Here is a 23,972-nt window from a genome sequence, read left to right on the forward strand (position 1 = left end):
ACACAGAATATGATTTAAGATGTGGGCACGTGGCCAGGTGGTTAAGGCATTCGAATAGCGATCTGAAGGTCGTGAGTTCGAGCCCCAGCCAAGGCAGCGTGCTGTGTCCTTGAACAAGGCACTTAATCGCACAGTGCTCTGCGATGACACTGGTGCCAAGCTGTATGGGTCCTAATGCCCTTCCCTTGGACAACATCGGTGTTGTGGAGAGGGGAGACTCGCAGCATGGGCAACTGCTGGTCTTCCATACAACTTTGCCCAGGCCTGTGCCCTGGAGAGTGAAGACTTTCCATGTGCTGATCCATGGTCTCGCAAGACTAACGGATGCCTTAAATGATTTAAGATGTCAAAACTTTTTTTTGTTTTATCACATTGTATAATTTATCAGTTTAACTTCCATTCATAACAATTTTAAGATTCCTTTTATACATTAGAGCAAAGATTGCAAGTGATTGGGGAGGTACAGGTTAGAGATTTTGATGTGAAGGTTTATGTGTCTAATTTTATGCACTCTGTCCTGCAATTAAAATTTAGTACAAGAATGAGCCCATGTTATTGTCCCACACAAGCCTCATTTCCTCAAGCACCTTACTCCTTCACAGTTTGAGGTCCTAAAATATTAAATCAAGAGTGGTCTTCCCTCCCATTTCACTATATGTCTATTCTGAGGAGGGCAAATGACTTGGATGACTTGGTTTTTAGCACTGACTTCGAAAGGTTAAGGATCCTTGTAGGTCAGACACTTCATTTAATGTGCTGTTTCACACTATCCCAAGAGTTTTTTTTACACAGTGTTCTGCTATTTCTCCATTTTCTTCATGAAATATGCCAGATCAGTTCAATGGACGAGAATAATACGTTTATCATTTTCTCCTTCTGGGTGGCAAAGACTAAAGAGAACAGTATATTTTACACAATAATCCTTCTGGTCATCAAGGCTTTTCATTTCAACTTTGCTGTTCGTATCAAAGAGGCTGCCATCTAAAAGTGTTGTCAGAATACAAGAAGTTTATTGCAGCCATGAAAGCTGGGAGACACCTGATGACCAACATGGCAAGGTTATTTGAAGGAATAAATATTCTCCACATGTGAGTGAAATGAACTCTGACAGGCAAACTCTCCACAGAGAAATGATAGACTAGGGGTGTTGGGGGCAGAGGATGGGGTGGGGGCAATGACATTCCGGTGAATTGTGCTACACTTCCTACACAGATACGGTGTCCAAATCCACACACCACATTTCCAATGCAAGGTAACTGGGTCTCTGTACAGCTGTGGAACTGCTCCCTTTTCTCTTCCAGCTCTTTGAACATAATGATAACATTCCATTAGGGAATTTTGCTCTGGCCACATTTTTAGTCATCACTTACATGTAACCATGTCACTTGGTTCTTAGATTTTTACCATTTAAATTAAAAAAAAACAGAATTTACCCCTTCTTGGTCTGAAAACAAATGACCTCATATTAACCCATGGACCTACGCTCTACCGCCAGATAAAGCAGGATCCCCTAGTGGTCTCACATTTTAATTCCACATCCCATTCCCATTCTGATACGTCTATCCACGGCCTCCTCTACTGTAAAGATGAAGCCACACTCAGGTTGGAGGAACAACACCTTATATTCCGTCTGGGTAGCCTCCAACCTGATGGCATGAACATTGACTTCTCAAACTTCCGCTAATGCCCCACTTCCCCCTCGTACCCCATCCGTTATTTATTTATATACACACATTCTTTTTCACTCTCTCCTTTTTCTCCCTCTGTCCCTCTCACTATACCCCTTGCCCATCCTCTGGGTTTTCCCCCCTCCCCCTTTTTCCTCTCCCTGGGCCTCCTGTCCCATGATCCTCTCATATCCCTTTTGCCATCACCTGTCCAGCTCTTGGCTCCATCCCTCCCCCTCCTGTCTTCTCCTATCATTTTGGATCTCTCCCTCCCCCTCCGCTTTCAAATCTCTTACTAGCTCTTCTTTCAGTTAGTCCTGATGAAGGGTCTCGGCCCGAAACATCAACTGTACCTCTTCCTAGAGATGCTGCCTGGCCTGCTGCGTTCACCAGCAACTTTGATGTGTGTTGCTTGACCTCATATTAACCTGTGTTGAAATGCATTGACTATAGTTTTACCCGATCGTTGTCCCTTGTAATTCCATGCTCCGGTCTATATTCCTTACACAAATTAACATATATTGCATAATTTAGAATAAGGGTACAGTAATTCTTTGTAGCCCTTGTAGAGATTCATCTGGGTCACCACCTTCCACAGTAATTTCAAGACAGTCATAATCACTTCTCTTTGGTCCTCTACATACAAAGCATTCTCTTAGCCAGGTCAATATTTTGACTTCAGTTCCATAAATATTAAGTTCTCAATTAGTCATAATAAAGCAAATGAACTATTTATAGATGGTTGGAACTGCAGAATGCTCTGGAGCACTATAAAAATTAAAACAACCAGCAGGAAACACATGAGACTGCAGATGCTGTACTTCGGAGCAAAAAAACAAATTTCCAGAGGAAGTCAGCAGGTCGGACACTACCTGTAGTGGCAAGAGAATGGTTAATGTTTCCAGTCAGGATGTAGTCTTTGTCCTGCAGTTTCTGTTTTGCTTCAATATCAATCAGCAGTTTTATCAGTGGTTATTTTTCCCCCATGTTAAAATCTCCTTTTCCACAAGAGGGAGCTCCAGGTCACTAATATACCAGGCAAAAATACAAACATTCTCTCTCCATTCATAATGCATAATCCAGTTTGCAAAACTTCACTGAATTTTTGTTTTTGCTTTCCATGTTTGTGTGCTGAAGAAATAGCAGCAGATTTCCACTGAATAGAAAAGATGCTATTGAACATAGAACACAAAAAATCTACAGCACATTACAGGCCCTTCAGCCCACAATGACCATGTAATCTACTCTAGGAGCTGCCTAGAATTACCCTACCACACTGAGTGCAAAGTTATATAATAAATTCAAGTACAAACATTTACAGTGAATTCCATTTTGTTCATTAATTACAACGTGTAATTAGACATCCTGTTAACTCTTGTATCTTAAATGATGTCCTTCCAGTTTTGTTCCGAGAACTTTAGTATCATAAAAAATTGGCAGTAGAAGGAAGTGATCACTGAATCAAATAGTCTTTATAAGTGTGTACCTTCACGTTGACTGCTGGAACAAATCATTAATGTGATGTTAGGTGATCATGATAAATACAATGTAAGCAAATTGTTACATTGGTCTGTCTTTTGCAAGATGGAGCATTTTAAAAATTGAAGTAATTCAGACACTCAAAGCTGAATACTTCCTTTACAGAAAAGGTTTTGTCGAGATGTGACAGCTTTTATAAAGATGACAAGTGATTCTAAAGTCACTAGCCAACCTGAATACGTATTATGGTCGAAGAAGCACTAGGATAGGTGTGTGGAGAGGTGGGGCCTGGAAGGTTATTGGTCAAACGCAGGCAATTGGGACTAGCTAGCTGAACAACATATGGTCAGCATGGTCTTGTTGGACTGACGGGTCTGTATCTGTGTTGTGTGCTCTTGTTGATCCCATAAAACAAAAGACATTGCTGATGTGCCCCTCACATGGGACAAATGAATCAACAATCATTTTTTACTCTTATATGAAGCTAAGAAAACTATTTTATGGACCTAGGATTCTGCAAACTTACCCTCTAGTCATTTATCTTATCCTCTCAACTAATGCATAATGCTGGACAGTCTTAGAGCTGCAATTAACATAATGTGGGACTCTCCATTAACATTCTTTAGGTAAGGGCCTGGGCTCGTTGCAATTTACTTACCACCACGTCTACAGGGTACACAATTCCCCCACTCCCCATTGAACTACCTGGACATCAGCAATACCTTTATCGATTATAACTCAGCACTCAACACCATCACCCCCTCAGTACAAATCAACAATCTTCAAAACCTGACCCTCAGTGCCTTCTTCAAACTGGATCCTTGACTTCCTCATTGGGAGACCACAGTTAGTGCAGATTGGTAACAACATCTCCTTTATGCTGACCATCAGCACAGATGCACCTTAGGAATATATCGTTAGCCCACTGAACTGCTCTCTCTACATTCATTACTGTGTGGCCAGGCACTGCTTAAACACCGTGCATAAATTTGCCGATGACACTACAGTTGTTGGTGGAATCTCAAATGGCAATGACGAGACACACAAGGCTGGTTGACTCAAGGTCAGGAAGACCAGGGAATTGATTGTGGATTTCAGGAAAGTCTTCAGAACACACACCAGTCCTCGTTGAGAGCTCAGTGGTGAAAAGAGTGAGCAGCTTCAAGTTCCTGGGTGCCAACATCTCGTAGAATCTATCCCGGGCCCTAAACATTAATGTAATCATGAAAAAGGCATGCCATACTTCATTAGGAGGGAAAGGAGATTTGGTATGTCTAGCAAGTTTCGACAGTATTATGAGAGCATTCTGACTGGTTGCTTCACTGTCTGGTCTGAAAACTGCAATGCACAGGATTGAAAGAGGTTGCAAAAGATTGTAGGCTGAGCCAGCCCCATCACAGGCACAAGCTTTCCCATCATCAATGACATCTCAAAAGGCAGTGCCTCAGGAAGGTGGAATCCATCATTAAGGACCCTCACCATTCAGGACATGCCCTCTTCTTGTTACTACATCAGGGAGGAGGTACAGGATCCTGAAAAACCACATGCAGTGCTTTAGGAACAGCTTCTTCCCCTCTGTGATCAGATTTCTGAAAGGTCCATGAATTCATGTAGGTACACTACCTCACTATTCCTCTTTTCCAATATTGATTTATTTTATTGTAATTTATAGGAACTCTTTATGTCTTCCACTGTACTGCCGCAATAGAATAACAGATTTCACCATGTATGCCAATGATAATAAACCTGAATCTTATTCTAAAGGAATGGATTTTAACCTAATTTCCTGGATTTTTAATATGATTTTATAACATATATTTATGAATAAAATAAAAGATCAGTGTTTTGTTGGTTTAAAATATTTAGTGGTAATGGAATTTATAGGCTGCTACAGTCGATAAGACATCTTGTAATTGTATGATTTAATCAGATAATTTACATTATTATAGTACTCCCCACCAGACAGTTCTGATATTCTATTTCACAGGGCAGTAAAAAATTAACTTGAGCTAACAGTAACATGTTTGGAGTATTCAGGATTAAAAATTGATGGGTGCACCAGCAAAAGTGTATAGAGAAATAAGGAGATACAGTAAGTACTAGGACTAATTCGCTAGAATTCAGAAGAATGAAGGGTGACCTCATTGAAAACCTATCGAATGGTGAAAGGCCTTGGTAGAGTGGAAGTGGAGAGGATGTTTCCTATGGACACAGCCTCAAAATAGAGGGGCATCCTTTTAGAACGGAGGTGAGAAGGAACTTCATTAGCCAGAGAGTGAATGGATCTGTGCAATTCTTTGCCACAGGCAGCTGTGGAGGCCAAATCTTCATGTGTATTTAAGGCAGAGGCTGATAGACTCTTGATTGGTCAGAGTATGAAGGGATATGGGACTGAGAGGAAAATTGCATCAACCATGATGAAATGGCGGAGTAGACTCAATGGGCCAAATGGCCTAATTCTGCTCCTTTATCTTATGGTCTTATGATCTATTCGGATTTCTCTACTGAGAGTCAACAGGGAATGGATTGGCCAAATGGCCTCCTTCATGACTGTAAAAGAAAGAAATGTTTTAATGCAACCAACGTTGAGACCTAGCAGAGATATTTTGAGCAATCTAAATAATTACAAGTATATGTTAACAAAAGGTTCCTCGTTATAGGTTAATGATTCCAACATCTTCTATGACTCCTTTAGAACTTGTAACTTCTCTTGTTCTTAGGAGGGTTAATCTGCTTGTCATGACTTTCATCAATGTCTTCTGATCACCACTTAAGTCTACAAAGAAAATGGCCTGTCTTCTTTCAAATGATGGCTTAATTCTTGAGAAAGAATTGGTGAAGTTCTGGTTCAGTCTTTTCTATTATCATCCTTACTTTGTTTTGTATGAACAATCTGAAATTCTAGAAAGGTCTTTTAGACAAGACTGTTAGCAAAAATTGGGAACTCCAAAAATGCAAACAGAGCGTGTTAAAAAAAAATTCACTGATCTGTGACCTCTATGTAGATAGCAATCTTCTCCAATGCTTACATGGATGGGAACCACAAATCGTGAACAGGAAGATATTATTCATATAAAGGCAACAACAGGAATTCTGCAGATGCTGGAAATTCAAGCAACATACATCAAAGTTGCTGGTGAACGCAGCAGGCCAGGCAGCATCTCTAGGAAGAGGTGCAGTCGACGTTTCAGGCCGAGACCCTTCATCAGGACTAACTGAAGGAAGAGTGAGTAAGGGATTTGAAAGTAGGAGGGGGAGGGGGAGATCCAAAATGATAGGAGAAGACAGGAGGGGGAGGGATGGAGCCGAGAGCTGGACAGGTGATAGGCAAAAGGGGATACAAGAGGATCATGGGACAGGAGGTCCGGGAAGAAAGACAAGGGGGGGGGGGTGACCCAGAGGATGGGCAAGAGGTATATTCAGAGGGACAGAGGGAGAAAAAGGAGTGTGAGAGAAAGAATGTGTGCATAAAAATGAGTAACAGATGGGGTACGAGGGGGAGGTGGGGCCTTAGCGGAAGTTAGAGAAGTCGATGTTCATGCCATCAGGTTGGAGGCTACCCAGACGGAATATAAAGTGTTGTTCCTCCAACCTGAGTGTGGCTTCATCTTTACAGTAGAGGAGGCCGTGGATAGACATGTCAGAATGGGAATGGAATGTGGAATTAAAATGTGTGGCCACTGGGAGATCCTGCTTTCTCTGGCGGACAGAGCGTAGGTGTTCAGCAAAGCGGTCTCCCAGTCTGCGTCGGGTCTCGCCAATATATAAAAGGCCACATCGGGAGCACCGGACGCAGTATATCACCCCAGTCGACTCACAGGTGAAGTGATGCCTCACCTGGAAGGACTGTTTGGGGCCCTGAATGGTGGTAAGGGAGGAAGTGTAAGGGCATGTGTAGCACTTGTTCCGCTTACACGGATAAGTGCCAGGAGGGAGATCAGTGGGGAGGGATGGGGGGGACGAATGGACAAGGGAGTTGTGTAGGGAGCGATCCCTGCGGAATGCAGAGAGAGGGGGGCAGGGAAAGATGTGCTTAGTTGTGGGATCCCGTTGGAGGTGGCGGAAGTTACGGAGAATAATATGTTGGACCCGGAGGCTGGTGGGGTGGTAGGTGAGGACCAGGGGAACCCTATTCCTAGTGGGATGGCGGGAGGATGGAGTGAGAGCAGATGTACGTGAAATGGGGGAGATGCGTTTAAGAGCAGAGTTGATAGTGGAGGAAGGGAAGCCCCTTTCTTTAAAAAAGGAAGACATCTCCCTCGTCCTAGAATGAAAAGCCTCATCCTGAGAGCAGATGCGGCGGAGACGGAGGAATTGCGAGAAGGGGATGGCGTTTTTGCAAGAGACAGGGTGAGAAGAGGAATAGTCCAGATAGCTGTGAGAGTCAGTGGGCTTATAGTAGACATCAGTGGATAAGCTGTCTCCAGAGACAGAGACAGAAAGATCTAGAAAGGGGAGGGAGGTGTCGGAAATGGACCAGGTAAACTTGAGGGCAGGGTGAAAGTTGGAGGCAAAGTTAATAAAGTCAACGAGTTCTGCATGCGTGCAGGAAGCAGCGCCAATGCAGTCGTCGATGTAGCGAAGGAAAAGTGGGGGACAGATACCAGAATAGGCACGGAACGTAGATTGTTCCACAAACCCAACAAAAAGGCAGGCATAGCTAGGACCCATACGGGTGCCCATAGCTACACCTTTAGTTTGGAGGAAGTGGGAGGAGCCAAAGGAGAAATTATTAAGAGTAAGGACTAATTCCGCTAGACGGAGCAGAGTGGTGGTAGAGGGGAACTGATTAGGTCTGGAATCCAAAAAGAAGCGTAGAGCTTCTAGTGGAATTAGTCCTTACTCTTAATAATTTCTCCTTTGGCTCCTCCCACTTCCTCCAAACTAAAGGTGTAGCTATGGGCACCCGTATGGGTCCTAGCTATGCCTGCCTTTTTGTTGGGTTTGTGGAACAATCTATGTTCCGTGCCTATTCTGGTATCTGTCCCCCACTTTTCCTTCGCTACATCGACGACTGCATTGGCGCTGCTTCCTGCACGCATGCAGAACTCGTTGACTTTATTAACTTTGCCTCCAACTTTCACCCTGCCCTCAAGTTAACCTGGTCCATTTCCGACACCTCCCTCCCCTTTCTAGATCTTTCTGTCTCTGTCTCTGGAGACAGCTTATCCACTGATGTCTACTATAAGCCCACTGACTCTCACAGCTATCTGGACTATTCCTCTTCTCACCCTGTCTCTTGCAAAAACGCCATCCCCTTCTCGCAATTCCTCCGTCTCTGCCGCATCGGCTCTCAGGATGAGGCTTTTCATTCTAGGACGAGGGAGATGTCTTCCTTTTTTAAAGAAAGGGGCTTCCCTTCCTCCACTATCAACTCTGCTCTTAAACGCATCTCCCCCATTTCACGTACATCTGCTCTCACTCCATCCTCCCGCCACCCCACTAGGAATAGGGTTCCCCTGGTCCTCACCTACCACCCCACCAGCCTCCGGGTCCAACATATTATTCTCCGTAATTTCTGCCACCTCCAACGGGATCCCACCACTAAGCACATCTTTCCCTCCCCCCCTCTCTCTGCATTCCGCAGGGATCGCTCCCTACACAACTCCCCTGTCCATTCGTCCCCCCCATCCCTCCCCACTGATCTCCCTCCTGGCACTTATCCGTGTAAGCGGAACAAGTGCTACACATGCCCTTACACTTCCTCCCTTACCACCATTCAGGGCCCCAAACAGTCCTTCCAGGTGAGGCATCACTTCACCTGTGAGTCGACTGGGGTGATATACTGCGTCCGGTGCTCCCGATGTGGCCTTTTATATATTGGCGAGACCCGACGCAGACTGGGAGACCGCTTTGCTGAACATCTACGCTCTGTCCGCCAGAGAAAGCAGGATCTCCCAGTGGCACACATTTTAATTCCACATCCCATTCCCATTCTGACATGTCTATCCACGGCCTCCTCTACTGTAGAGATGAAGCCACACTCAGGTTGGAGGAACAACACCTTATATTCCGTCTGGGTAGCCTCCAGCCTGATGGCATGAACATTAACTTCTCTAACTTCCGCTAGGCCCCACCTCCCCCTCGTACCCCATCTATTACTCATTTTTATACACACATTCTTTCTCTCACTCTCCTTTTTCTCCCTCTGTCCCTCTGAATATACCTCTTGCCCATCCTCTGGGTCACCCCCCCCCGTCTTTCTTCCCGGACCTCCTGTCCCATGATCCTCTCGTATCCCCTTTTGCCTATCACCTGTCCAGCTCTCGGCTCTATCCCTCCCCCTCCTGTCTTCTCCTATCATTTTGCATCTCCCCCTCCCCCTCCTACTTTCAAATCCCTTACTCACTCTTCCTTCAGTTAGTCCTGACGAAGGGTCTCGGCCTGAAACGTCGACTGCGCCGCTTCCTATAGATGCTGCCTGGCCTGCTGCGTTCACCAGCAACTTTGATGTATGTTGCTATTCATATAAAGGTCCTAGTTCAAAGGAGTCTGAATACAAAAGTCTTCAATTATTGTTTGATAATGATGGTAAAAGTTTCTAGAATTCAAAGAGTATTGGCCTAATTCGAGTATTTGTTCTGTCATTTCATTGCATTTAGCACTTTGCGATAGATAGCTGGACAGCACAATGCTGGTGGTTGTAGAAACCCTGCCTCACAGTGCCAAAGCCTTGAGTTAAAACTGACCTCAGATACTGTCTGTGAGGAGTTAATGTGTCGTACCCGTGACTATATGGATTTTCTCTGGGTGCTCCAATTTCCTTCCCCATCCAAAGCCATGTTGGCTGGTGGGTTAATTGGCCACTAACTTTGCCTGGAGTGTGCAACTGAACAAAAGAACTTGGGGGAATTGATAGGAATGTGGTGAGAAAGTAAAAAAATGGGATAACAATAGGGTAAGTCTAAAATAGGTGGCTGATGATTGGTGCAGATTACAGCTGTTGAAGGGCCTATTTCCATGCCGTATTTCTTGCTGGCTGTGGGTTATTTTGATCCCAAAGCATGATGGGTAGTGGGGTGCAGATAAGGAGGTGTAAGGTGCTCTCTCCTTCCCCTGCCTGCAGGTTACCCTTGGGCAAGGTGTAGCACCTGCTTAGCCCTCCGATCAGGGTCACTTGAAGCCAAGGGAGCAACTGGTGGACGGTCGTATGAGCAGCTGGTGCATAACATAAGTCAAAGGTTCAAAGAATATATATTCAAACCTTGAGATTTGTTTGCTTACAGGCAGCCACAAAGCAAGAAGCCCGAAAAACCCAATTAAATAAAAAAGAAAGACTATAACAACTGTGCTGAGAAAGAGGGGAAACACACACACTCATGTCATGCAAACAACAGGAGCAGAAGATAGCATTCCAAACCAGACTGAGTCCTTAAATCCACTCTCTGAAGCAACCGGAGTAGGCCCAAGCCTCAGTCTCAGTTCATACTGGCATAAATTAGCATAATTAGCATAAACACCACAAAACTCACAGGGACAACCACCACTGGAGCAGTACACAGCCTCAGCACTGCAGAGAGAGGAATGAACGTTGCGGGAGAGCGCGCAAAATCAGCCCAACCTTCACCTCTGGACCCAACACTCAGCTTCCAGCCCATCTGGACCAGCATTTAAATTGTCCAAGCCTCGCTCCAGGACCCGGATCCCAGCACAGCAACACGCTTGGACTGCACAGCTCATAGCTGTTTTCAATCTCACCAAACTAGAGCAATCCAACCTCACAGCCGGGTTAGGCAGACAGGCATCGAACCTGTTCCACATCGACCCCTCTCCAAATTGTTCACTCCAACTCCAACAGCCACACTGATACCAACTCCGTCTGCGACTCCATGAACACGTTGCGCCTTGGCTTTGTGATCACCCACACGGCCCATCCTTCGAATCAGCTTCATCTCCACTTGCTTCTTCATTGTTTGCAGTGATAGTTTATCACAATTTACTTCAGAAAAAGTGTTATTAGTCATGTTTTTAGTCGAATTTCTTGCCTTTTCAACTCCCCATGAGCTGTAGCACGCATTTGCTAGCGCCATCTTAAACTGAAAGCTGGACCCCATCTTGGTTTTGTGACTACTACCCTTGTGGTCCTGCTTCTCAGCTTCTTTCCTAACTCCCTGTGATCTGTTTCCAGGACCTCCTGCCTTTTCCTACCCATATCGTTGGTACCAATATGTGTGCTATACAAAATGCACACCAGCCACAGACCTGCAGACCTTCGCACCATGCGGCCTTAATCTTATTAGAGACGGCACACCACATGATTGCGTTTATCTATGCCTGCTCATGCTGTTTCTATGCCTGATGAGAGAGCCTACACACTGGATGGAAGCTTCCTTCACTGTGCTATCAGAATTTGAAACAGCCTTCCAGATGCTGTGGCTGGAAACATCTGCGATGATGGGGTCCAAGCCTTCGAGAGTCGAGTTCACAAACACCTATCATCTCCTAGAGGGAAGTCACATGCCTCTTCATAAGCTATCATGAAGGGGACCAGGGTGGCAATACTTGGTTGTTGGTAGGTAGGGTTAATACCTGACTTTCAAAAGTACTTGTGAGTTATGTTCCAGCCGGATTTAGTCCTTAAACTGCTGGAGAACAGTGCGGAAGAACAGGTGCTGTTTTCTCCCGGTAGGGATTAATTTTTAGTTCCAAGTGCTCCTGCCACGTTTTGTCACCCTGTAACCTTATCCTTCAATCCCTTTGAACTATGGAGGACTGAATGTGTATAAATGTCTCTCTCCAGCAGACTTCATCATGACTCCAGTATTTTTACTATTTTTTAATGTTTCTTAATTAAACATATGATTTTTTTGTGTTCTATCGCTGAGCAGCAGTGAACCATCTGATTGGCCTATCAGAGTTCTCTTTGGGAACTAGTTGACTAGATCAGCATTTCTGATCTGGCTATTGTTCACGATTGCACTTAATAATAAAAAAATGTACCACGACCTCTGGCTGTTTACCTTCCCACTTCAGGATATCATGGACACGATCAGAAACATCTCAGACCCTGGCACCTGGGAGGCAAACTACCATCTGTGTTTCTTTCCTGCATCCACAGAATCGTCTGTCTGACCCCCTAACTATACAGTCCCCTATCACTGCTGCCATCCTCTTCCTTTCCCCGCCCTTCTGAGCCACAGGGCCAGACTCTGTGCCAAATGCGCAGCTATTGTTGCTTCCCCCAAGTAGGTCATCCCCCCCCTAACAGTACTCAAACAGGAGTACTTATTGTTAAAGGGTGACAGCCACAGGAGTACTCTGTAGTATTTGACTCTTGCTCTTCCCTCTCCTGACTGTTACCAACTTATCTATCTCCCGAGGCCCCGGTGTGACTACTTGCCTATACCTCCTCACTCTCCCTGACCAGACAAAGGTTATCGAGCTGCATCTCCAGTTCTCTAATCCGGTCCCTAAGGAGCTGCAGCTTGACGCACCTGGCACAGATGTGGCCGTCTGAGAGGCTGACTCTCCCAGACATCCCACATCCGACACCCAGTACAGAACACTGGCCTCTCAGACATACTTCCAATTCCCATTCTTCACAAGTAACTTTCTTCACCTCAACCTGTTATCGCCTAAGCCTTGTAGAGCCAAAGCCTTCCTACTCTGACTCCCTCTACTCAAATGCTCACTCTATATCTTCTTTTTAAATTCTTCCCGCCAGTCTAACTCGCTGATGTCCACACGCCCGTGCAGTCACACCTCGATCAAACCACTGAAGAAAAGATGCTCTCCTTTTAAATTCTTCCTGCCAGTCTAACTCGCTGACATACATGCACCTGCTCAGTCATGCCTCGATCAAAAACTTTTGTTCATTTCATTCTCAAATTGAAAATGTGATTAAAGCCAAACTTACTGATGTATTTAGCACTTATTTCAATCTGGATTTAAAGTTGGGATGAGTAATGGCTTTATAAACATTGAGCTTTCTTTAATTTATCTCCCATGCTCCTGTTTCATGGACGTTTCATTTATAGGTTTCCACCAGCTTATGAAGCATATTTTGGACTTTGAAAATGTGTAAGTAGTGCCATTAACAGACAGGAACTGCAATTTCCAGTTGTTGTGTTACTATCACAACTTCACATGCACTCTATTGTTATATGAGTTGGATTTTTTTTCCCACAATAACAGACTTTCTCTTGTTTGTGTCTTTTCTCTGCTGTCATTTAGAAGTGTATTATAAAACATAGCTGCAGCTAAGTCCTTTGTGGCTTAAATTTGCTTTTCATGTTCCAAGTTAATGTTCAGAGACTATGAAAACACATGGTATAGTTTGTGGAAAAACCAACAAATATAACACAGGTGCTTTTTTGGGGAGTTGTGGGAGTACAAGTTGAACAGCCATGAATCTAGCAGCATCATAACTGATCATCAAATGTAAGTGACAACTTAGAAGAAAACTTTTCAGAGCAGGAACATATTATTCATCAGATTACATCATGGTAGTATATGGGAATAACTTGAAAAGTAGGAATTAATGTTAGGTAAAGATATGGACACTATTTATCCCATTTACACAAAGTGCAGCTTTTTTGACATCTTTTAAGTTGCCCGGGAAGCTGACCGGAGTTATGAATAACTTTTGATTCAGGCAGGTTTTCGCCAAAGGAGTAACAGTGCAGAATAAGTTTAACAATTGAGCTAATCACCAGCCTTGGATTTCTGTGGAGCATCCAGACTTTAAATTGTGCAATCGATTTCAGAATGCAATGAAATGATAGATCACTTATCTGAGTAGGTGTTCTTTTTCTCGATTAAAATCTGATTTCTCATATTAGAATACCATCCATAACACAGAAGAAAAATAAAGAGCATCAGGGCAATTTGCTTTTAAATAATGTTCATAGATTGTTCAAAGAAGTGTAAGATTAAATTTAATGGGAATAAATGAATTGTAATACAAAAATAAGAAGAAAACAAGTACATAATGGTACCCATTAACAAGGTAACAATGGTGGTAATCTCAATAAAGCTAATTGAAAATAAGTTTTGATCGTATCAAATATCTAAATATATCCTCAAACAACTCAAATGGTATTACAGTACTATACCATTTGGACCCTGCATTCAAAGAGATAATGGTTGCATTCAGGGGTCTCGGTGGAATTAGCAAAGATTTGGACATCCTTACATGGATAACTTCAAGAAACTCTTACTTTAATGATAACCAGCTTGTAGAAGTTAGCCACATTTGTCATTTCATTTTATGTGTGACCCCCAAAATTAATAGTGTTATATTTTATGTTATTCTACAGTTCGTATCCACAGAAATAAAATAACGTCCCAACGAAACACGACTTTACACAGAAATTAAAGCTACAAAGTTCAGTTGTTTTGCAGCATGGATGATCAGTTACTTACATTGTGACACCAGTGCCATCAAATTGAAGAATACAGGATGGCATTCCTCCAGCTTACATTGAACTTAACATTAAAATAATGAACTACAAAAAAATAAGTTTAATTTACATCATAGATTAAGGAAAAACATTATCCACATTTCTGAATCTATCTTGAGTGGTGTAATTAAAATGATTTCTTCTCACTCATAGGGCATGACATGGCCAACTTCGATACACATATGACCCAAAGTACACATCTGTTCAATTCTTCAGTCTTATTCAGAAAATCATGAAGATAATCTTAGACCAAAATACTGTAGTTTTATATGGAAACAGAGGAAAAATAACTGGGAACACACAGCAGATCAGACAGTAACCCTGGGGAGAAAGAGAAAAGCCATTAACTACAAATATTAACTTTTCTTTCTCCTCCAAAAAATGTAGGTTCATGTGCCACATAGTTCCAGAATTTTACATTTCAATTCTTACGACAACACAGAAGTGAATTAATCAAAGTGTCAAACAGGTGACGTAAGATGGGTTATTTTGGAATTCAATAGGTTAACAGAAAATTCCCATTCCCTATGGCTTTCTCTTAAAATATCACCTAAATTTTTTCTAAAACTGAACTGTTAGCAAAGGAATATTATGTACAAGTATATTGTAATGCCAAGAATTTACAGAGATTCTGAATATTCAATGGTGTTAGTTAAGAAATATTATTAACAACATCACTTGGCAAATAAATATGTCTTCAGAATGGAAAAGAATAATGAAGCAGACTAGTTCAGCACTCAACACTGAGTTGAAGTACACATGAAAATGGTTTTATGACAGGTGATCATCTATTAACCTTCTTCACTGGAAGGAGAAACTAGCACTGGGAAGGCCTCCACACCACTGACTGATAAACTTCAAAACATCTTGACACTCTGGGCTGTGAGTTGTCTGAAAATAAAATATTTATTTATTAGAAAATAAATGGATTGACCAATTTATTTACATATAACTAAGATATTCACGTGACCCTTTGCATAAAACATCTGCAATCATGCTTTCACTTCAAAATGAACATAGTTGAGCATTTTAAATCAATACAGTCCATATCGTTGTACAAATGGGAAAAAAATCAGACTAAGAAACTCAAATAGTCACAACCCAGGAATATGTACTTCTTATGAGAACTACAATTAGCTAAACCTTTTTCTCTCTCCTGATTTAACCATTTGTAATAACCTAATTTTGTACTTATTGCTTTCAGGATAATTTTTAAATTTACATGAATGCTTTTGCAATTTGCACAATTACTTACTTTCACGGCCATGAGGAACTTGTTCCAGTCATCTTTGTTTGCTGCTTTTCCAGGCCTTTTGAATTCAATTTTGTGTCGAAGTACAGGATAACCTGAGTCATAATAGCAGAAATGGTTAATCAGTATAAGAAATGGTTGTTTTACCTCTATGAAGCAGTTTAGAGATACATTGTGATGTGCATAGAGTGCAAAGGAACAAAACATTATCATAGGCTTTTTGTCATAAATATTATTTCTTACATAAATCCTTCATGATACAATGCAGCATGTGGTCTGATAATTGCCTCACACAGCACAAGAAGATTATAGATGCATTATTGGTCTCTTATCAGCCGGCAATAGTTAGGTAGAATTGTTCTTAATTTTCTCACCCGGCTTTCACCCCCCCCACCCCTGTTCGCTTTCCATTTCTACCAAACAAATTAGTTGATGAGTTTTCATTGAAACTGAGAGCAATCCAGCAACTTCACCACATTTATATTTCCTAGAAAGTCTGTCTATTAATTGGTGCAGTATTAAGACATTATTGAGGTAACAAATTTTATTATGTACTTGACCCAGACGTTAATTAACTGGTGTGATTAAAGCATGAATTACTTTTTCCCATCTTTTACCCAAATAGGACAGATAATTAAAAATGTATGTAGCATGAAATAATCGTCACCTGTTATGACACAAGGAAGAGAACGGATGCCAGTGTTTACAGCTATTAAGGAGGCTTCATAAGTATCTCGTTCATCAACTGGTAGGACCTGCTCCACTCGCTGGTCCATCGAAACAGTGAGAACCCAGTCCCTAATCTCTTCCCTCCTCTCATCCTGAAATTTAAAAAAATACTATGAAGCATTGCTATACAAGTCTCCGCAAAACTAAATAGGTTAAACTGGTATAAATTTTCTTCTGAATTCTGAAATCTTTAGCCATTGATTCTTTATCCAAGAACACTAATTTGACAAAGAATTTTTTTACTGATGGAAAATCTGTGCAAAATTACATCTCACCAAAACAAGTAATTCTGGTGTAACTCGGAAAGAAAATATATTAAAGTAGATGGCTAAATCTTTTAGCGTGTTGTATGGCTGAGGTATTGCTCCAAAAGTTACAGAACTGAGCCCAGAACTGCATCTTTGGTAGCACTCGAAATAACATACTAACCAGTATTAAGGAAGATCAATGCCTAGCTAGCAAGAACATAGTAGTTTAGATCAAGTGATGGAAGCTCATAGACTGCACATTGGCTTTGAAATTGATGGTGAAGTGAATGTGATCCTGCCACAGTATCGAAACAAACAAATAGTATCCATGTAACTATTACAATGCAAACCCCTCCTCAACCTTCTTGACCTACCTACAACCTTTGATAGGGTTAACCATACAGTACTCTTCCACTTACGTTCTGCTTTCCTCAGGTTGGTTAGAATGCAACAGCAGTCCAAACAATTTGTGTTGAATCATCTGCACTGGGTTCTTTTCTTATTCCAGTGGTGTTATCTCTGTTGTTCCTGAAGGACCTAGTCTTTGGGCCTCCTCATCTAAGCTTACTCTTTACAAAATCATATGAAAACATCCCTTTGATGGTGGCAACAGACACAAAATGCTGGAGGATCTCAGCAAGTTCTATGGAAAAGAGTATAATTGGACCGAGACCCTTCATCAGGACTGGAGGAAAAAGGATGAGGAGCCAGAGTTAGAAGAGGAGGGACCACGAGGTGGTGGTGGGGGGGAGTTAGAGGGGTGAAGACCTGGGAAATTGATCGGTAAAAGAGATACAAGGCTGGAGAAGGGGGAATCTGATAGGAGAGGACAGAAAGCCATGGAAGAAAGAAAAGGGGAGGAGGTTCATGTCATCAGGTCGGAGGCTACCCAGACGGAATACAAGGTAACATACACAAAATGCCAGAGGAACTCAGCAGGTCAGGCAGCATCTATGGAAAAAAGTACAGTCGACGTTTTGGGTCAAAGCTTTCGGCAGGACTGGAGAAAAAAAGCTGAGGAGTAGATTTAAAAGGTTGAGGGAAGGGAGAGAGAAACACCAGGTGATAGGTGAAACCTGAAGGGGGAGGGATGATGTAAAGAACTGGGAAGTTGATTGGTGAAAGAGACAGACGGCCATGGAAGAAAGAAAAATGGGGGAGGAGTACCAGAGGGAGGCATTGGGTGGGCAAGGAGATAAGGTGAGAGAGGGAAAAGGGGATAGGAACTGGTGAAGGGAAGGGGGGTGGGAGGCATTACTGGAAGGTAGAGAAATTGATGTTCATGCCATCAGGTTGGAGGCTACCCAAACGGAATACAAGGTGTTGTTCCTCCAACGTAAGTGTATAAGTGTGGCCTCATCTTTACAGTAGAGGAGGCCATGGATGGACATATCAGAATGGGAATGGGAAGTGAAAGTAAAGCCACTGGGGGTCCCGCTTGTTCTGATGGACAGAGCACAGTGCTCGGTGAAACGGTCTCCCAATCTATGTTGGGTCTCACCGATATACAGATGACCACACTGGGAGCACAGAACACAGTAAATGACCCCAACAGACTCACAGGTGAAGTGTCGTCTCAACTGGAAAGACTGTTTAGGGTCCTGAATGGTAGTGAGGGAGAAGGCGTAGGGGCAGATGTAGCAGTATATCTGCTTGCAAGGCTAAGTGCTAGGAGGGAGATCAGTGGGGAGGGTCAAATGGACAAGGGAGTTGCGTACAGAGTGATCCCTGTGGAAAGCAGAAAATGGGGGGGGCGGGGGCGCAGGGAAAGGGAAAGATGTGCTTGGTGGTGGGATCCCGTTGCAGGTAGTGCAAGTTTTGGAGAGTTTTCGGAGAAATTTCAAAAGATCCAGATTATGTTTCAAATCCATCATGTGGATTGCTCATTTCCATCTCTACAACAATATCCTACTGTACCCTTCTTTCTATTCATCTGGTTGAAATCCTTATCAACAGTTTTGCGACCACTGCTCTCCAGCCTGATCCTCTGCTTTCTCCTCTTCATTACTTGAAGATCTCCAAAACTCTGTTCTCCAAGTCCGCACAGTAAGATTTGCACACCTTGTTTAATGCCCTATATGGAATTATGGCCAAACAACATTTTGAAATTCTGCTCATTGTTTACTATTTCTGTAGTCTCACCCAGCCCTAAAACCCTGCAAGTTACATGCACTACTCCGTATCCAATCCGTTAATCATTCCCACGATTGATTCAGTATTGGTGCCTGTGTCTAGATCATTGTGGTTCACTGCATAGGCCTGTGGTACATAATTTATTGTGAGGGAGTCAAACATATAATCTAAAGCACCTCCAAGGGCCACTCAGAAGAAACATTTTTAAAATTTTTCCACATTTTTATCTTTGAGAGCAAATTCACTACAGAAGGTACATAAATCTCCTCGCTGTCTACCCACAATAATCATTGTCCTTCCAGTTCAAATAACCTGTTCTCCAAAAGGAGTAAAATCTGCCGTGGCAGAAACAATGATTCAGAGAACCTATCTGAAACATCTCTTTAAAGATGACTCTTTGAAACTGCATTTAGTGCCAGCAAGAAGCTTCAGTCTTGTATTCTGCGTGGTTTAGAATTGAAATCATCCATTTGGTCTTTATTTTCCATACTGGCTTCATGCAAGCACTGGTCGAACTCTCTCTTCACACACCTGCAAATCTTTTCATTTCAGATACAGTTCTCTTCTGAAGGCTACATTAGAATATGCCTCCATTATCAAAGATAGCAGTACCATACACCTATGCTATATGCATCTGAATGTGGACAGAAAGCCAAAAACTGCAACAGGAGCCAATCAAGTGCCAGACTAAGAACAGTTCCTGTATTCAGGGCTGGTGTGATTCCTGATGCCAGGTCCAGTTGTGTTCCAGAGAGCTGAGCAGGCTTGGTCACAGGTTCAGTTTGTCCTGGATCTGATGTTCTCCATTTCCAGGTCCAGATGGAGCCCAGACATGGCATTGTCTGGGCTGCCAGGGAGACCAGAACTGATGAGAACATGGAAACTGCTACAATTAAAAATAAAATACAAATGGTCTCAATGACACTACAGACAGTTTTCATTAATGACTAGGGACTGTTTCTTAAACAGGTCTCCGTAAAGCTGTTCATTCCCCAGTTTACCCATGCTCAGGAAAGAACTATTTTCCAGACTTAAAAAGAAAAAGCACCTACCATTACAAAAATCAAATCTAAAATTTAGCTGTGGTTCTTAAGTTTGGAATTACGTATTGTTAAGGAGGAAATAGATAAGCTTATGATATTTCCTTGAATTTACCAAAACATGTTGCTTTGCAGGGACTGGTATTTCAAATGGAATATCAGTTTGTTGAAAATCAGAATGATCCAGCCCATCGAGATTGCCTTCCTCGATTGCCTAGAACCAAAAGATGCACAAGGTTAACAGAGTGATTTTGAGTCAACATTTAGAATATTATTCTCATAGGACAAATGGAATCTGATGTTTTATGTTCCAGAACAAACCAGGTTTTAACGTATCTCATTTCTAAAGAAACAAGTAATCATTGTACTCTAGTTGTAAGGGGATTTAAAGCTAAGTATTATTCAGGGTGATGAGACATCACAGTTGGTTGGCAGGCAGATACAGAAAATTGTGGTATTAGGTATGCAGATTCATTTCCTACATTTGTCAGTTTCAAATCTTAATTATGTCATTGTAGAACTGAAGTCAAATGGAGGCCAAATATGAGGGGGAAAAAAACAGAAAATTAGTCCTGGCAGTTGGTTCAAAATGAAAATTGCCTTCTTAACAGTGGTGGCACCTGGGACAACAAATGTAAGATCATTCACATCTGTGCATAAAGAATGTTTGCTTGTTACTCAGAATATGCACCTTCATTCTCCACTGATTCAAAATCTGAACATGTTTTAGAATTTACTGTCCAAAATAAAATACTGCAGATGCTTGTATTATGAAATAAAATTGAGAACAGTTGGAACTAAAACAAGCTTTACTCCACAACGAAACCTATAGGGGTGGATTATATCTTCTCTCAATTTGCTTCCAGTACGAACGCCATTTCTTTCCACCCCATTTCTCCATCTCCACTGTTGTGATGATGGCAGATTTTCCAGCAGTGGTCCTTTCAACCAATGTTTCTCCTTCAGCATAGATGATAATGCTGTCAGGTAAATTTATTTACATTACTGTGCAAAAGTCTTGAGGCTGAAAATCAGCTAGTAGGTTGTTCCAAACATCTTGGGAGAACTTGCCACAGTTCTTCTGCAGATTTTTTAGATTTAGATTATGAGGACACTCAGTCCTCACTTATTGTCATTTAGAAATACATTCATTGAAAAAATGATACAACGTTCCTCCAGAATGATACCACAAGAAAACCCAGGACAAACCAAGACTAAAACTGACAAAACCACATAATTATAACATATAGTTACAACAATGCAAAGCAATACCATATTTTGATAAAGAGCAGACCATGGGCACGTTAAAAAAAAAGTCTCAAAGTCTCGATTGACTCATCATCTCACGCAGTCGGCAGAAGGGAGAAACTCTCCCTGCCATGAACCTCCAAGCACCACAAACTTGCTGATGCAGCACCATTGGAAGCACCCGACCACAGCAGACTCTGAGTCCATCTGAAAACTTCGAGCCTTGACCAGCCCCTCCGACACAGCCTCTCCAAGCACCATCCTCTGCCGAGCGCTTCGACCCCGCCCCGGCCACTGAGCAACAAGCAAAGCCAAGGACTTGGGGCCTTCTCCTCTAGAGATTCTGGACTACACAGTAACAGCGGCAAGTGAAGCAGGCATTTCAGAAGTTTCACCAGATGTTCCTCCGTGCTCTCACATCCATCTCCATCAAATCAGGATTGTGCACGGCACCCTACTTGACAAATAACAGACATCACCACCACAGTAGCCACTGCGAGCTGTGTCGTGCTGCCATCTTCTCCTCCCATGAGAAGATGGCGACATGATGCAGCTCCCGTTTTGGCTGCCTCGCTTGCTTCTGTCTCTCCAGGTAATCCCAGACAGCCTCGATGATGTTGAAATCAGGGCTCTGTGGAGGCCATATCATTTATTGCAGAAACCCTTGCTCTTCTTTTTGCTGAGGATAGTTCTTTATGATATTGGCCGTGTGTTTGGGGTGATTGTCCTGTTGCAGAATGAAGTTGGGACTGATCAGATACCTCCCTGATGGCATTGTGTGACGGATGAGAATCAGCATCGAGGATTCCATTAATCCTGGGCCGATCACCAACTCCATCTGTAGAAATGCAGCCACGAACCTGCAGGGAACCTCCACCGTGCTTCACTGTTGGCTGCAGACACGCATCCACGTAGTGCTCTCCAGCTCTTCTATGGACTATTTGCCTCCTCTTTGAGGCAAAAAATTAAAATGTTGACTCATCAGTCACTTGCTGCCATTGTTCAGCACCCCAGTCCTTATATTCTTGTGTAGGTGAGTCTCTTGGCTTTGTTTCCACTTCTGACAAGACTTTTCTGGACTGTAGAGGGCTGTTCAAAGTTCAATGTAAATGTATTACCAAAGTACATATATGTCACCATATACAACCCTGAGATTCACCTACTTGTGCGCATACTCATTAAATACATCATAGGATAATAGCCATAATAGAATCAATGAAAGACTGCACCAACCTGGGCATTTAACCAGTGTGTAAAAGACAACAAACTGCACATAAAAAGACAAAAAAAAATTTAAAAAGCAATAAATATTGAGAACATAAGAGGAAGAGTTCTTGAAAGTAAGTCCATAGATTGTGGGAACATTTCAATGATGAGGCAAGTACTTGGGTTCCAGCAGCTTCTGTGTGCCTGGCTGCAGGAGGAGAGTCTGGCCCCCTGGGTCGTGGGAGCACAGTCAGGCAGCTGGGCAGCCAGACAGCGGGAAGAGCCAGGTTGGAGGTGTTGACCTGGGTGCAGACCATGCTGTTGCCTGCTACTCAAAGGCACCGGAGTTGGTGCAGTGAAACTGTGAGTAACTGTCCTGGACGTTTCTTTTGCGATCACAATACCCTGTTGGACATTGAGCACCGCAGGCCTATTTCCCTTGTTTGATGGCGAGACAAAAAGGGAGGCAACACTGTCGCCTCTGTAGTAACAGGGACGAGGCCTCAAGCTGTGAGTTTGCCTGCTGCTCTAGTTCAGATGAGGATACGTTGGAGGTGGTGTAGCATGGCGTACGTACTCAGTTGAGGCCTCACCTGTTGTGCCACCCTTCAGTGTTGGATGGGTGGAATTACAGGCTGGACTGTCGAGAACCATCAATTTGTGGGACTTGTCACTCAGGGTCTTGGACTGAAAATATGTTTTCATGCATGATTATGTCTCTTTTCCTCTCTGCTATTTTGAACGCATGTGTGTGTTTTTGTGCCTTGACCCCAGAGAAACACTATCTTGTTCAGTTGTCCCGATGTATGGTTTGAATGATAATTAAATTTGATTTCATTTTGAGTTCAGAGCTGATAGCAGTGCTGGACTTCTTGTGATTTAGAAGGCATGTTAGTTTGATGTAGCTCTCATCCACTGCACTCAGTTTCCATGGCCGACCACTACATCTCTGGTCCTCATCCATTTCTTTATGCTTCTTCAGAAGAGTTTGGATAGCACATCTTGAAACTCCTGTCTGCCGCAAAATTTCTGCTTAGGAGGGACCTTGTTGATGCAGGATGACAACCTTGTGTCTTGTTGAAATGCTCACTCTTGCCCTGGTGTAAGAATTGATGATTTGAAGGTTAAATTGTTAGATCTGCTACAACCTCACCTTTTAGTTTGGTTGTCCTTCACCCAGTTTTATTCCTTCTACACCTGTTTCTGTTCCAGTTAATCAGCTTAGTTCATTCAACTCATTATGTCATTGATCATTAGCACCTGTTTGTGAACTTGGCACTGGGCTATATAATTTGAAAAATTGTCTATTACTTAATACGTTACTTTCTTTACTGAAATACAAACATTTCTCTGTAACATTTAATTTTTTGGGAAATTAATGTTTGAAATCTAAAATTTGCTCTTTTTTTCTGACACACTAATGCAGAAGACAAAAAATATACATCTAAAACAAATCTAGAGTGCACAGTACTGTATGTATTTATTTATTGAGATACAGCACAAAACAGATCCTTCCGACCCTTCGAACTGCACGGCCCAGCAACACACTATTAACCCTAGTCTAATCA

The 23,972-nt window shown here is 42.6% G+C and overlaps 1 protein-coding gene across 2 annotated transcripts in view; it reads right to left on the reverse strand.

Annotated features, from left to right (window-relative positions):
* Positions 1-14,015: 14,015 nt before the first annotated feature.
* Positions 14,016-23,972, reverse strand: part of ift172 (intraflagellar transport 172) — a 210,536-nt gene continuing 200,579 nt past the window's right edge. For both annotated transcript variants that reach the window (XM_063035645.1, XM_063035641.1), the window contains 5 exons: positions 20,066-20,164; positions 16,468-16,621; positions 15,804-15,895; positions 15,345-15,439; positions 14,016-14,869 (listed from right to left, as the gene is read on the reverse strand). In XM_063035645.1, the coding sequence (XP_062891715.1) occupies positions 15,350-15,439; positions 15,804-15,895; positions 16,468-16,621; positions 20,066-20,164 (435 nt within the window). In that variant the 3' untranslated portion in view covers positions 14,016-14,869; positions 15,345-15,349. The remainder of the gene's footprint in view (positions 14,870-15,344; positions 15,440-15,803; positions 15,896-16,467; positions 16,622-20,065; positions 20,165-23,972) is intronic.

The sequence above is a fragment of the Mobula hypostoma genome, chromosome 2 (assembly GCF_963921235.1).
Source record: "Mobula hypostoma chromosome 2, sMobHyp1.1, whole genome shotgun sequence".
Lineage (NCBI taxonomy): Eukaryota > Metazoa > Chordata > Chondrichthyes > Myliobatiformes > Myliobatidae > Mobula > Mobula hypostoma.